This window comes from Balaenoptera borealis, assembly GCF_965194805.1.
Source record: "Balaenoptera borealis genome assembly, chromosome: 18".
Classification (NCBI taxonomy): Eukaryota; Metazoa; Chordata; class Mammalia; order Artiodactyla; family Balaenopteridae; genus Balaenoptera; species Balaenoptera borealis.
Window position 1 is genome coordinate 22,006,183 of NC_138877.1, and position 14,779 is coordinate 22,020,961.

General features: G+C 45.5%; 1 protein-coding gene across 2 annotated transcripts in view; it reads left to right on the plus strand.

Moving 5' to 3' along the window:
- Positions 1-14,779, plus strand: part of LOC309615687 (uncharacterized protein) — a 104,141-nt gene that overhangs the window by 41,185 nt on the left and 48,177 nt on the right. The window contains exon 2 of one of the 2 annotated variants that reach the window (XM_082365749.1): positions 11,176-11,409. In XM_082365749.1, the coding sequence (XP_082221875.1) occupies positions 11,176-11,409 (234 nt within the window). Of the gene's footprint in view, positions 1-8,910; positions 11,410-14,779 lie in introns of those variants that run through there. The other variant, XR_014236963.1, reaches the window with a different exon arrangement.

Genomic DNA, 14,779 nt, shown 5'->3' on the forward strand with positions numbered 1-14,779 from the left:
GAAGATATTCAGTCTCATTAGGAAAATAGAAAATGAAGTCACAATGAAATATACAAAAATCACTAATAAATTCTCATCTATTAGCATGGCTATAATTAAAAAGACAAACAATAACATGTGTTGGCAAAGATGTGGAGAACTGGAACCCTCTTGCGTTATTGATAGGAACTGAAATGGCATAGCCACTTTGTGAAACATTTTGGCAGTTTCTCATAAAGTTAACATAAATTACCCTCTGACCCAGCAATCCCAATCCTAAGACTCTCTCCAAGAGAAATGAAAACATACATTCACAAAAAGACATGTGTACTAATGTTCATAGAAGCATTATTCATAACATCCCCAAAGTGGAAATTATCCAAATGTCCATCAGCTGGTGCATGGATAAACAAAATATATGCATCCATGAAATGAAGCAACGCAGCAACAAAAAGAGGAGAGGCACCAATATATGTCACGGTATGGATGAACCCCCTGAACTGTATGCTAAGCGAAAGAAGCCAGATGCAATAGTTTATATACTGTATAAGTATATTTATAGGAAATGTCTCAAAAAGGCAAATTTATAGAGACAAGATAAATTGGTGGTTGCCAAGAGCTGGTGGTAGGAACTGGGATTAACTGCAAAAGGGCATGAGTAGACTTTTGGGGGTGGTGGAAATGTTTTAAAACTAGATTGTGGCGATGATCATACAACTGTAAATGTACTACAATCATTAACCTATACAGTACACTTACATTAGGTGACTTTTAAGGCATGTAAATTATACCTCAATAAATCTGTTGTTTAAAACATTAAAAAAAAAAAAAAAAGAACATGTCCGAGGTCGCACGCAAGGGACGTGCTGGAGCTGGAACTTGAACCCAAGCCCGTCTGTCCCCAAAGGTGCTCTTTCTGGTGCCCTAGCACCTCCAGGCTGCGCTCCTCTGCCTCATTGGCACGTGACTTTGACCCACAGCTGCCCTGATGTCACCGTGAAGGAGGCCTAATTCATTCCAGCGAATTCCTCCCAATGTGAGCATGACCCAGAACAGAGCCCCTAGGGATAAGTAGCATGAACAAGAGAGAAACTTGTTTTTTAAGCTGCTGGGTTTGGGGGGCTGTTTTACTGCAGTATAACCTGGCCAGCCCTCACAGATACAAATATGCAAGCACATTCACACGGTCTCTGTGTCTGAGTGCTTGTTTTGAGTGCCTATTGGAGTGCCTTACACAGATGGAGGCTTTCTTTTGGTGTGAGATATTCTCCCGACCACGAAGAGGTGAATCACGGAGGGGGCGGCAGGGAGGTGTTTTATTATCAAGGTATTCTTAGAGTGCTCTTAGGATGTTCTCAAAGCTCTAACAGGTCGTGCAGTAATTAATATATTCAGACAGATTCGTCACTTACCGGCAAAACCCCCGATTTCTATAGCATCGCTGGAGGTAGAAAACTCACAGTGTTTAACTGACTTAATTAGTAGCTCAGGGTCACGAGTGAGATCATTTATAAGGAAAATGGACAAGACGAGGTGGCAGGAAGGACTGATCACTAAAGACTGAGAAAACATGTTATCGAGGGAAATGAAAGGAAAGAGTTTCCACGTCGTCGAATGGGGCTCACGTTCAAAGGGCCGGTGCCTACGGAATAAGGACTTACATTCAGCGAGCTACTCTGGAGAACCTACATTACCCCCATCTTCTCTTCAATCCTACTCCACTCCAGGAGTGTGTGCCCTGAGCCCTCGGGTCCTGGACCTTCAGCTGCCAGACGGCGTGGCACGGAGAGCCCCGACGGAGAAGCCAGAAGTCAGGTGTGCACAGCACTCATCCTTTATATACCACATGTGATATATGTATCCTATTATAGATCATAATTTTTTAAACCAAAGTATAGTTGATTTACAATGTTGTGTTAGTTTCAGGTGTACAGCAAAGTCAGTTATACATGTATATATATTCTTTTTCATATTCTTTTCCATGATAGGTTATTACAAGATATTGAATCTAGTTCCCTGTGCTGTATCGTAGGACCTTGTTGTTTATCTATTTTATATATAGTGGTTTGTATCTGCTAATCCCGGACTCCTCATTTATCACTCCCTCCCTTTCCCCTTTGGTAAGCATACATTTGTTTTCTATGTCTGTGAATGTGTTTCTGTTTTGTAAATAAGTCCATTTGTATCATATTTTAGATTCCACATACAAGTGATATCATATGAAATTTACCTTTCTCTGATTTACTTCACCCAGTATGATAACCTCTGGGTCCATCCATGTTGCTGCAAATGGCATTATTTCATTCTTTTTTATGGCTGAGTAGTATTCCATTGTGTATATGTATGTGTGTGTGTGTGTGTGTGTGTGTGTATATCACATGTTCTTTAGCCATTCTGGATCATATATTATATACCACATATATATGCTGTGTATAAAGAGATTTGATACAAGGAATTGGTGATTGTGGGAGCTCGCAAGTCCAAAACCTGTAGGGCAGGACAGAAGGCTGGGAACTCAGGCAGGATTTCTGTGTTATAGTCTGGAAGCAAAATTTCTTCTCCAGGAAATCCCAGTTTTTGCTCTTAAGACCTTCAGCTCATTGAATGAGACTGTTACAGACTGAATTTTGTCCTCCCAGAATACACATGTTAGAATCCTAACCTCCGATGTGATTATATCTGGAGATAGGGTCTCTAAAGAGTTAATTAAGGTTAAATGAAGTCATAGAGTGGGGTCCTAATCCAACATGACTGGTCCTTATAAGAAGAGGAAGTGACACCAGGGAGGGGCACGCAGAGAAAAAGCCTTGTGAGGACACAGAGAGAAGGTTTTCAAGCCCAGGAGAGAGACCTCAGAAAAAAACAAACCTGATAACACCTTGATCTTGGACTTCCAGCCTCCAGAACTGTGAGAAATAAATGTCTGTTGTTTAAGCCCCCCAGTCTATGGTATTTTGTTACAGTAGCCCAAGCAAACTAATACAGAGGCCCACCTACATTTGAGGCTAATCTTCTTTATTGAAAGTCAGTTAATAGCAGGTGTTAATTGCATCTTTAAAATATCTTCACAGCAACTGCTAGACTATTGTATGACCAAACAGGTGGGCACCGTAGCCAAGCCTCGCATCGTCAAGCACACAGGCACTTCAGCAGTAAAATGGTATGTCCCACACTAAGTGAGATACAGTCTGTCACTAGGTTCCCTTGACTTCAGGGCAGGTTTTGCCACCAAATGAGTTTTTGCAGCTTGGGAATTGTGGGTACAGATAAAAGGAGACCAAAGGCTTATTGCCCTTTCTTCACAGTTTTGATTCTGGTCAGACCTGCTTGCACTGAAGAAGCAGGGCACTTTGATGTGTCCTAATAGTGATAATAATGAGTGTCATTCACAGACGTGTAACACTCTGCCATGTGATGCATAACCTTTTTCTCCTGTGTCTTTCACAGCAACCCTCTGAGGTGCATAGTATTATGCTTATTTTACAGAAGAGGAAACTCAGCTCGGAGAGGGAAAGTAATTTGCCCCAGACACACAGCTGCAAAGAGGCAGAGCTTAGCAGAGCTCTCGACCACCTCGCTCTGCCGCCTCCTCCACGAGGAGATGTGCACAGGAAGGGAGAAAGTGTACCCGCTCAGAGAACAGGGAGAGTCTAACCCTGAGGCCGACATCACCATCAGATACAGTAAGTCCCCTACGTATGAACCTCCGAGTTGTGAACTTTCAAAGATGCAAACATGCGTTTGCATGTCCAGTCACGTAAGTTAGTTCACGTGTCTGGTGTACGTTGTCACGTATGTGCATCCTCTACAAGTGGTTGTGCTTTTGTGTACTCTACAGTACTGTATAGAGTACAGTAGTACAGTATCTTTATTTCAAGCCCAGGATGTCCAGAAGGAAGCTTAAAAACAGCAGTGAGGGACTTCCCTGGTGGTGCAGTGGTTAAGAATCCACCTGCCGATGCAGGGGACACGGGTTCGAGCCCTGGTCCGGGAAGATCCCACATGCTGCGGAGCAACGAAGCCCATGCGCCACAACTACTGAGACTCTGCTCTAGAGCCTGTGAGCCACAACTACTGAGCCCGCGTGCCACAACTACTGTAGCCCGCACGCCTAGAGCCCGTGCTCTGCAACAAGAGAAGCCACCGCAATAAGAAGCCTGCATACCGCAATGAAGGCCCAATGCAGCCAAAAATAAATAAATAAAAGAAATAAATTTATTTTTAAAAAAACAGCAGTGATGTAGCTGGTACTACTGTACTTTTCAAGGTACTGTACTGTAAGATTAAAACTTTATTTTTTGTGTTTGTTTTTTATGTATTATTTGTGTGAAAAGTATTATAAACCTATTACAGTACAGTACTATATAGCCGATTGTGTTAGTTGGGTACCTAGGCTAACTTTGTTGGACTTACAAACAAATTGGACTTATGAACGTGCTCTCAGAACAGAACTCGTTCGTATGTAGGGGGTCCTTCCATTTGGGTGTGTCCCCCAGATCGAGGCTGGAGGAACCTTCCTAAAGATCTGGTATTGGCACTCCCTTCCTCATGGTCCTCAATGGCTCCCCATTAATGACTCAACATGGGCAGTGAGCCTCCCTCCAGCACTCAAAGTCCCCCAGGACTTGGCCATGACTGGGTTTTTGCCGCTGTTTTTTTGTTTTTGTTTTTTTTAGCAGCACTGCATTTCATTGCTTCTTTCCAGCCCCTCTTTGCTCCACCCCAGCTGCAAACCTCCTCTCTCCCGAGCTGCTGTGGTTCCTCCTCCGAGGGTGCTGAATGGAACTTGTGGTTTGATGGAAGTGGGGAGGTCTCTGGAGTCCTACTTACACAAGTTTACCATCTGGTTTAACTTGTGTAAGTTATTTACTTGATCTGAGCCATTTTCCACTTGTATGAGATGCACAGCGTTGTACCTACTATGCAGGGTTGATGTGGGGACTCAGAAAGATAAGGCATGTAAAGCACTTGTCATTTGTAAGGACTTTGAGAAATGCTATTTCCTTCCCCCCGTCAAGCGAGCCCATGTGTGTGGAGAGAAGGGAACCCTCTTACACTGTTGCTGGGAATGTAAATTGGTGCAGCCACTATGGAGAACAGTATGGAGGTTCCTTAAAAAACTAACAATAGAACTACCTTATGACCCAGCAATCCCGCTGCTGGGCACATATCCAGAGAAAAACATGGTCCGAAAGGATACTTGCACCCCAATGTTCATTGCAGTGCTGGTTACAATAACCAAGACATGGAAGCAACCTAAATGTCTATTGACAGATGAATGGATAATGAAGATGTGGTGCATATAGACAGTGGAATACTACTCAGTCATAAAAAAAGAATGAAATAATGCCATTTGCAGCAACATGGATGGACCTAGAGATTGTCATAGTGAGTGAAATAAGTCAGAGAAAGATAAATAGCATATAATAACGCTTATATGCGGAATCTAAAAAAAATGATACAAATGAACTTATTTACAAAACAGAAACAGGTTCACAGACCTAGAGAACCAACTTATGGTTACCAGGAGGGAAGGGTTGGTGGGGAGGGATAGTTGGAGAGTTTGGGATTGACATGTACGCACTGCTATAGTTAAAATGGATAACGAACGAGGACCTACTATATAGCACAGGAAACTCTGCTCAATGTTATGTTACAAGCTAAATGGGAAAAGAATTTCAAAAAGAATAGATACACGTATAACTGAATCACTCTGCTGTACACGTGAAACTAACACAATATTGTTAATCAACTATACTCCAATATAAAATAAAAAGTTAAAGAGAAAGGGGAGCCCGTGAGCCAGAGGCCAGAGCAGGCTCAACCTTGCCCCACAAGTTCAGTGTTTACTGTCCCTTTCTGCAGCCCGTGAGTGGCCTCACACCTCTGGTCCCATTCACTCCCAGAAGAGCAGAAGCCCCCTCCTGACTGCAGACACCTGTCCACGATTGACATGCTTTTCCTCTGGGGGTAGAGCTGGAAATGAAACTCCACAGGCTTGAAAAACTGTCAAGCAGAGTCTCACTGAAATTGCTTTTTTTCCCTTCATTTTTTAAAGTTAACTTATTTATATTATTTATTTATTTTTGGCTGCATTGGCTCTTTGTTGCTGGGTGCAGGCTTTCTCTAGTTGCCGCGAGCGGGGGCCACTCTTCATTGCGGTGCGCAGGCTTCTCATTGCGGTGGCTTCTCTTGTTGCGGAGCACGGGCTCTAGAGCACAGGCTTCAGTAGTTGTGGCACACGGGCTCAGTAGTTGTGGCTCGTGGGCTCTAGAGCACAGGCTCAGTAGCTGTGCCTCACGGGCTTAGTTGCTCCATGGCATGTGGGATCTTCCGGGACGAGGGCTCGAACCCGTGTCCTCTGCCTTGGCAGGCGGATTCTTAACCACTGAGCCACCAGGGAAGCCCCCCGCTTCACTTTTTTTTTTTAATTAATTAATTAATTAATTATTTTTAAAAAAATTTTTTGGCTGTGTTGGGTCTTCGTTTCAGTGCAAGGGCTTTCTCTAGTTGTGGCAAGCGGGGGCCACTCTTCATCGCGGTGCGCAGGCCTCTCACTATCGTGGCCTCTCTTGTTGCGGAGCACAGGCTCCAGACGCGCAGGCTCAGTAGTTGTGGCTCACGGGCCTAGTTGCTCCGTGGCATGTGGGATCTTCGCAGACCAGGGCTCGAACCCGTGTCCCCTGCATTAGCAGGCAAATTCTCAACCACTGCGCCACCAAGGAAGCCCCCGCTTTACTTTTAATTTGAAGAAAACAAAAGCCCAAAACCCTGCAGTGGAAGATTCATTAAATAATTGACTGCACTTGCCATTCTAAGTGGTAATTTAATGCAACCCTTCAAGCCACCTTTACAACAGAACTTTTCCGAGACCCTCCTAGAGCCCACCCAGTAGGTAAGAAGCAACCTTCTTGGAGGAGGAGGATGTGTTCCCTGAACTGGGGGCCTAGAGAGCAGGAGATGCCCTCAAAGGTTTTCTGGCCCCGACAAAAACCAACTACATCTCAGACTCAGTTGTTTAACAACTTTGCCATTCCACGGAGATCGATTTACCTTCAGGGGTAGAATATGGAGATGTTTAGTGAGAAAAGCAAATGTGTTTAAAGGCAGCCTAAAGACTTGCCAGTGTTGAGTGTGCCTCAGATCCTAATTCAAGGGGATCTGAAAGGTGGTTTGCAATCTTTGGGATTTAATGACTCTTCATTCTCTCACTGGCCTTTCAAAATTTAGAGTGTTTTTCTCTTTGCAGAGTTCACCCCGGTTAAGGATGCCTTGGTTGTTATTAATGAATAAATCCTAAATGGATTTATTTCTTCGTTTAATGCATTAATTGCATTATTATTTTTTTCCACTTTGGAATAAAATCCTCAGGAAATCACTAGTGACACTTTTTTAAAAAAATTGTGATAAGACACATAACGTGAAATTTACCATCGTAACTATTTTTTAAGTGTACAGTTCAGTGGCATTAACTACATTCATAGTGTGCTATTGGACACACTTTTGCATCTCCTCCTACCCCTACCCCCAGCAGTCTGGACTTACTAGAAGTGGCATGGCAAGATTTTGTTGATTAATTGATACTTCCGCTGGTCCTGTTCCAGCTCTCTTGGGATATCGTGCCTTTATCCTGTGAGGGTCTCTCCATTTGAACAGTAGCTACCATCAGATGCTTTTGCTTTAGCCAAACACCCACTGAACTGAAGGATGGCATCTCTCTCTCTCTAATTGGTGGTCACTCTTCTTTACACAAAGAATACAAAGAAAAAAAAAAGTTATAAGAGGGGAAGGAACCAATGTTTATTGGGTAGCTCTGTGCTGCTTTTGTGCTAACCCAGGTACAGATGTCATCTCATTCACTGTTTACAAGTATCCTCCACCGTACTAGCTCCATTTAACAAATGAGGAAACTGCGGCCCAGAGAGGTTAAGGAACAAGGTCACACAGCTGGGATTGAACTCCAGGTTCAAATGAATTCAAAATCCAATATGGGATGTGACCTAAGAGAAATGGAACCCGGAAAGGCAGGAAGATTCTAGGAGGGAGATGGGGAGAGTGAATAAGTGAGTAAGAGTGTAAAAGAAAAGAGCGCTCGTCTCCCTTTCCAGGAGGAATCAACACCATTGACTTCTGCTCTTATCAGCACTCACAGGCTATCTCACTAGCCAGGCCTCTTTCTTATGGAGAGACCTCCCCAAAAGGGCTTCCGGGCCCTGCTCTCCCCAGTTGGTAGTCTGATTACAGACATTTCAGATTACTTTGATCACTTGCATTCTCCTGCTCAAAGGGTCACTCGGAGCCCTAGGCAGAGTTTCTTCTGACTCTGCCTCAAATTAAAACGCCAACTATTTGTCAAGATAGATTTTCCTAACCAACCATCTTCACATGTTGGAATGTCTCTGTCTGGTTGAAAATGCCTCCGGAGAGTTACCATGGCAACGCTTGTCTGCTGAATAGCGGGAGGGAATCCTTAAAAGAGATTCCAAATTGCTACGGCCACTTCCAGCCACAGGCCCGCACTGGGTTTTGCTTTGGGTACCTGATGTCTCTGGCCTAGGGGATAAAAGACCAGGAGGAAAACTCCAAGGTTCCAAAGACACGCATGAAGCGTCTCCCCAGCCTCAGGAGAGGGCTTGCAGCGTCTTTATCAGGCTGTGCTGATTTTCCTCTGTCCTTCCTCTGTCTTCAGGGCTCAAGGGCAAACACTTAAAAGCAGATTTATTTCTTACAGAAAAGGACTGAGTGCAAGTTAAGGAAGAGGCAGCTGGCTCAATAAAGGTAGATAAAAGAAGAAACAGTTGAAGGTTTGAAAACTGGAATTGGGTTTTGATAAAGGATTAAGATAATTTCCAAAAGAGGTCAATGATTTTCTTTTTCTTTCTTTCTTTCCTTCCTTCCTCCCTCCCTCCCTCCCTTCCTTCCTTCCTTCCTTTCTTGGAAATGGAATAGAAATGTAAACAGTCAAGAGATTTGGAATGTATAGTTTGACATAAACAAGTTTTACAGTTATATGAACTCCCCTGCCAGTATTTAATTAGTGCTGTGATCCATCTAATGATGGCAAACAGCATACTGTAGCATTTAACAGCTGTACAAGCTCAGTTACATGTGAGTGTAGGGTTTTATGGGGGAGTATAGAAAATATCTGTAAATGTTACAGAAGCATCAGGCTTTTCCAATCCCTCCTGTTTGTTAAACCTGGTCACACTGTTATGTTCACTGGCTGTGACCACCCAGGAGACTCCAGCAGAGTCCACTAGCCTCCTCCTCCCGGCCTTTCTGCCTGTTCCCTCCTGTCATCACAGTCTGACCCCAGAGCAGGGACAGTGTGGACCCCGGCAGTAAGGGTCTCAGAAGCACATGGTCAAAGAACCCCAGACTCTTGGAAAATTCAAAAGAATGAAACATTCACATTTGTCATAGGTTGGTGTATTTGTTTCCTAGGGAACCCATAACAAAGGACCACAAACTGGGTGGCTTACAGGAACAGGAATTTACTCACTCACAGTTCTTGAGGCCAGAAGTCCAAAATCCAGATATCGGCAGTACTGGTTCCTTTTGGAGGTCCTGAGAGAGAGAATCCTTTCCATGCCCCTCTCCTGGCTTCTGGACGTTGCTGGCGATCCCTGATGTTCCTTGGCTTGTAGACACATCCCTCCAATCCCTGCCTCCACCTTCACGTGGCCTTCTCCCTGCGCCTGTCTATGACTCTTCTTATAGGGACGCCAGTCATAATGGATTAGGGCCCACTCTAATCCAGGAAGACCTCGTCCTAACTTGATTTCAATTAGAAAGATCCTATTTCCAAATGAGGTCACGTGCACAGGTCGGGGAGGGAAGGTTAAAGCTTCCGCACGTCTTTTTGGGAAACACAGTTCAACCTGCAACAGCTGGGTTCCTCCTGAAACAGACCCTGAGACAAAGTTTTGAATGCAAATTCGGGAGGTGATCCCAGGAAGCGCTGTGAGTAGGTGGAGAAATGAGGAAGGGGAGGGAAGGAAGGCAATACAGAGGGCATGAGGTTGGGATTCAGTCCTGCCAGGGAAAGGGGGCCTCCAAAGACCATGGAGAATGTCCTACCTGAGGAGGTTGGAGTATTTATCCTTCAACCCTCTTCTGTCATTGGCCTGGGGCTGCTGGGGCATTGCCTCCTAGCATTTCCATTTCCTGGGAAAGCCCTCGGGCAGAGCCGGTGCCGGGGCAGGTAGAGGTGGTTGCCTGCAGGAACCCCGAGGGCCACAGCGTCTGCTAAAGCCGCAGATAGCGGGGCTTTCTCTCACACTGAGAATAAGGAGTTTTTATTGTAAATCACTTCAGTTCCTTTTGAACGTTGGCAGGTAACCACTGTCTACTAAATTATGAGTAAGAAAGATATTTTACTCCAAAATCACTTTCTTCAGATATTGCCCGATGATAGATCATCCCAAAGATTTTCAAAGTGATAATTGCATTATCTGAATTTGAAAAAACTTTGTCTCTGGGACGTATTTTTTCCATCTTCCTCAAAGTTAGATTTTCAGGCCTATGCCTTCCCCTCCCCAGCCCGTGCCCATCCTGGTAAATTTCTCTTCAGCCTTTAAGACCAAATTGCCTCCGCTCACTGATGAATGAGCTCCTGACAGCCGTCCTGGAGTACTCAGCACAGTGCCCTGCGTGTGGACGTTATGCCATAGATGTTTGCTGAATGCACGAATGAATGAATGAATGAATGTGGGATCATTGGCTATTTCAAGCTCTTCACCACACAACTGGGAAGTGGCACCCTAACAACAAAACTGTACCATTCATGATTCTTCCAAATGTGCCATAATCCAGGACATACTTTATATTCACACTGACACCTTGAAAATACTTACTGACAATTTGTTCAGGTGCCACCGACAAGGCCGCTGTAGGAGCCATTTTTCTTTCCACGATGTGATTGCTCTTTGATGTACAACCATATCGCTCTTCTCCCCGGGCCTGGCACAGCCTTTTCTCCTGGGCTCCGGGTCAGTTTGCTCTCCTCCCTCAAAGGAGCCAGCCCCGGCCCACCATCCCACAGCAGGCCTGTCCCTGTGTCACTCTGGCGTCCCGGCATGTCACGGCTCCACTCTCGGGACGGTGCTTCCGCCGCTCCTTGGTGCAGAGGTGGGGCAAATACCAAGTTCTTGTCCAATCTCAGAACTTTTGATTTCTTTCTCTGGATTTCTGCAGGAGCTGAGGAACATCTAAGACACCGGCCACCGATCTTTAAGTTATCCAGTGTGGCCATAATGAATTCATCTATGAGTCCATTGAAACCCGGCGCTACCGCCAGGACCAGGTCTATAACGATCATCCGGAGTTTCCTCTTCATTGCTACCGCCCATCTCATCATCGCTGTCAGCACCCATTACATTTGCCAAGCACTGAACAGCGTGAGCTGTTTTCCTTGGAGCTGGAGACGAGGTAACAGGACCCTTTAAGCTTCCACCTTAAATTCTATTACATTGGCCTGTTTTTTCACAACCAATTTTGAAATCCATCCAACTATTTAATAAATATTTATGGCAGGGCCACTGTGCCGAGAATACAATGGTTTAAAAAACCCAGTTCCCCACAAATATTCGTAGCAGTGTTAGTCGTCATAGCCAAAAGGTCGAAACAACTAAAATATCCTTCAACGAATGAATGGATAAACAAATGTATACACAATGGAATATTACTCAGCTATACAAAGGAGTAAAGTGCTGATGCCTACTACGACGTGGATGAACCTTGAAAACATGGAAGAAGCCAGACACAAAAGGCCACATGTTATGTGATTGCCTTTAAATGAAATATCCAGCATAGGTAAATCTACTCTAGAGACAAAATGCAGATTGATTGATGCCGGGGGCTGGTGGGGAGGAGGTACAGGGAGTGACTGTTTGATGGGTACAGGATTTCCTTCTGTTTTTTTTTTTGTTTTTGTTTTTTAAAGCAAAGGTCTCTCTCTTTTTAAAAATTTAATTAATTTATTTATTTTTGGCTGCGTTGGGTCTTCATTGCTGCACGCGGACTTGCTCTAGTTGCAGTGAGTGGGGGCTACTCGTTGTTGTGGTGCCGGACTTCTCATTGTGGTGGCTTCTCTTGTTGCAGAGCACGGGCTCTAGGTGCGCGGGCTTCAGTAGTTGTGGCACGTGGGCTTCAGTAGTTGTGGCTCACGGGCTTAGTTGCTCTACGGCACGTGGGATCTTCCCAGACCAGGGATGGAACCCGTGTCCCCTGCATTGGCAGGCGGATTCTTAACCACTGCACCACCAGGGAAGTCCCAGGGATTTCCTTTTGGATGATGAAAATCTTTTGGAACTAGATATAGGTGGTGGTTGCACAACCATGTGAATGTACTAAATGTTGCTGAATTGTACACTTTAAGATAGCTAATTATATTATGTGAATTTTACCTCAAAAAAAATTTTTTTAAAGACCTAGTTCCTATTCTCCAAAGTCCATTATTTCCAAAGTTTCATGTTCAAAGTTGTACAGGCCCCCAAAGAATCTGTAAGGTAAAGGAGGAGACAGACAACAGTCTTATGGTGGAGGCAATAATTGATACCACTGAAAGCTTTAAAGTGGAAAAGGATGTGAAAACTATCAATGGATAAAAGCTAGCATGGGATTAGCAGAGAATTTAGGCACTGTGGCACTGTGGTGGTCTTGGCTCAGTCCTTCATTAGGAGAGTTGTTTGGTTCGGGTTTGGGGTTTTTTTAGCACTACTTGGCAGCCACTGGGCAAGTTGGTGGAGGAAGAGGAGATACAAGGAAGAAGGAGACAAAGATTCTGCCTGCCGTCCAACCTACCTCCCACTGGCTTGCATTCTAATGGAGAAGAGACCTGCCCGCAGACAGTGAGAAACAGGGTAGAATAATAAATGCCATGAAAGTGAGTCAGATCAAGCTCTCCGGTCAAGTCCAGGAGGAGACAGGGAAATAGTCTTCATCCAAGAGAAGGAACCGCTTTATACCCCTGCAGGGCCCGAGGGTCAATGCCAAGGGCTTAAGAGGCCTCCATGCCTCAGACTTTGCCCTGCAAGCTTATTTGATCCCATCAGTAAGGGAGGCCAGTTAGGTGTGTGGCAAATTGTTTCCCAGTTAGATCAGCAACCCGCTGAGAATTAAGGAAGTGCCCCAGATGCTGGCTGATTCTGGTCTTATTTTTCTCTCCCCAAGAGATGCCCACTTGGCTTTCCATTTCCCCTGGGTTCTCTGCTGGGAGCAGGAGGCGTTGGGGGGCAGGGAAACCTCTATCTGGGGTTTTGCTCTGCCAGAAGAGGGTGCTACGTGCTTTACCTGTGGTCTCTCACAGTCATCCTTTGAAATAGGGATTATGAACATTCCTCTTTTGCAGATGAGGTCCAGAAAGATTAAATGATTTGCCAAAATCACACAGCCAATAAGCGATGGAATCAGGATTTGAACCAAGACTGGTGTGACGCCACAGGCTCTGCCCTGTGTGCCCCCAACCCTATTTGGCTAAGAATCAGTGCTATAAGGCATAAAACTTAATTAGGACAAGTCCTCCAATTGGAATCATGAACGGAAAAATTAGTATAAGGCTGAAAATGTTGACAAGCTATGGCTGGACCTATATTCCTGAACATTCCTAGGAGCTGGGCGGCCGTGCTCCGACTGGGCAAGCTCCATCACTCACAGGACCACCCCGTCTCCCCTGGGCACTTGTGGCCTTGACTGCTGCCCAGAGTCGTGTCCTCAGCCCAGAGCTGAGACCTGCAAGGTTTCTGATGAAGAAAGAACAAAGTATATGCAGACTTGAGTTACACTCTGTCACAATGAAAAGGCTGGAATTGGCATTTTAAAAATTCATCGTCTTCTAATAATAAAACTGTATTTACAGAGGGCCGTGCTTCTGAGAGCATCAGGCTTATGCAAACATCAGTTCTGGAATGTTCACAGCAGAGGCTGAGGAAGTGGGAAGGTGACTCGGATTGGGGTCCCTGCAGCTAAAAGAAACAGGCTCAAAGGAAAAGTGGCCTGCTGCAGGCGGGGCAGAGAGCTGCTGGAGGGATGTGATGTGAGTTCAAAGAACAAATACTTGCAGAGCACCTACATGTACGAGGCCGCCGCAGGCACATGAGCAAGCCGGCCTTTGCCCTTGGAGCATCTACCTCCTGGGTCCTGTGCTCATTTCCTTATTCCTTGAGTGCAAAAGTCATGGAGGTGAAGGAAGCTGGTCCTTAGAGAGCCAGGAGGGGGAAGTCCACCTTGGTCGCTTCCCCACGTCCGCCCTCATCTTGCACTCACCCGCTTTATATCAGGCTCTGAGCCTTCGTGCATCTGAGCCCTCCGCAACCTGCCCAGCTGGCAGGGCCCCCGCTCATCCTTCTGGCCTTAGCCCAGAGACCCCCTTACTCTGTAAAGCAATGATCTTGCCTCCATCGTTGTATACTTCCTTTTCCTTTTCCCCGCTGGGCTGTCCTCTCCATGTGAGGGAGGGAGCGTGTTTGTGAGGGGGCGTCTCTAGTTCCTGGTGCAGGGGCTTCAGCCAGAACAACATTCCTGGCCCTCCTCCCGCCCTCACTGTTCCTTCTTTGCAGAGGAGTAACGGGTGTATGGAACCTGTGAGCTTGGAAAAGGGCCTGATACTGGTCCGGTCCTTTCTCTTGCAGATCTGGCCCCCGTGGAGGTTTGCCTGTCAGCTCTCAGCTCGGGGCCAGCTCCCTGGGCATACATGCTCTACCCCTTGCGGGAGGCTGGCTCTCCAGGTGTGGGTTGGGCAGGAGTGGGAAATAGTAAGAGGCTGCATAGCTAAACCACATCCTCCAATCCAGCTTTTACT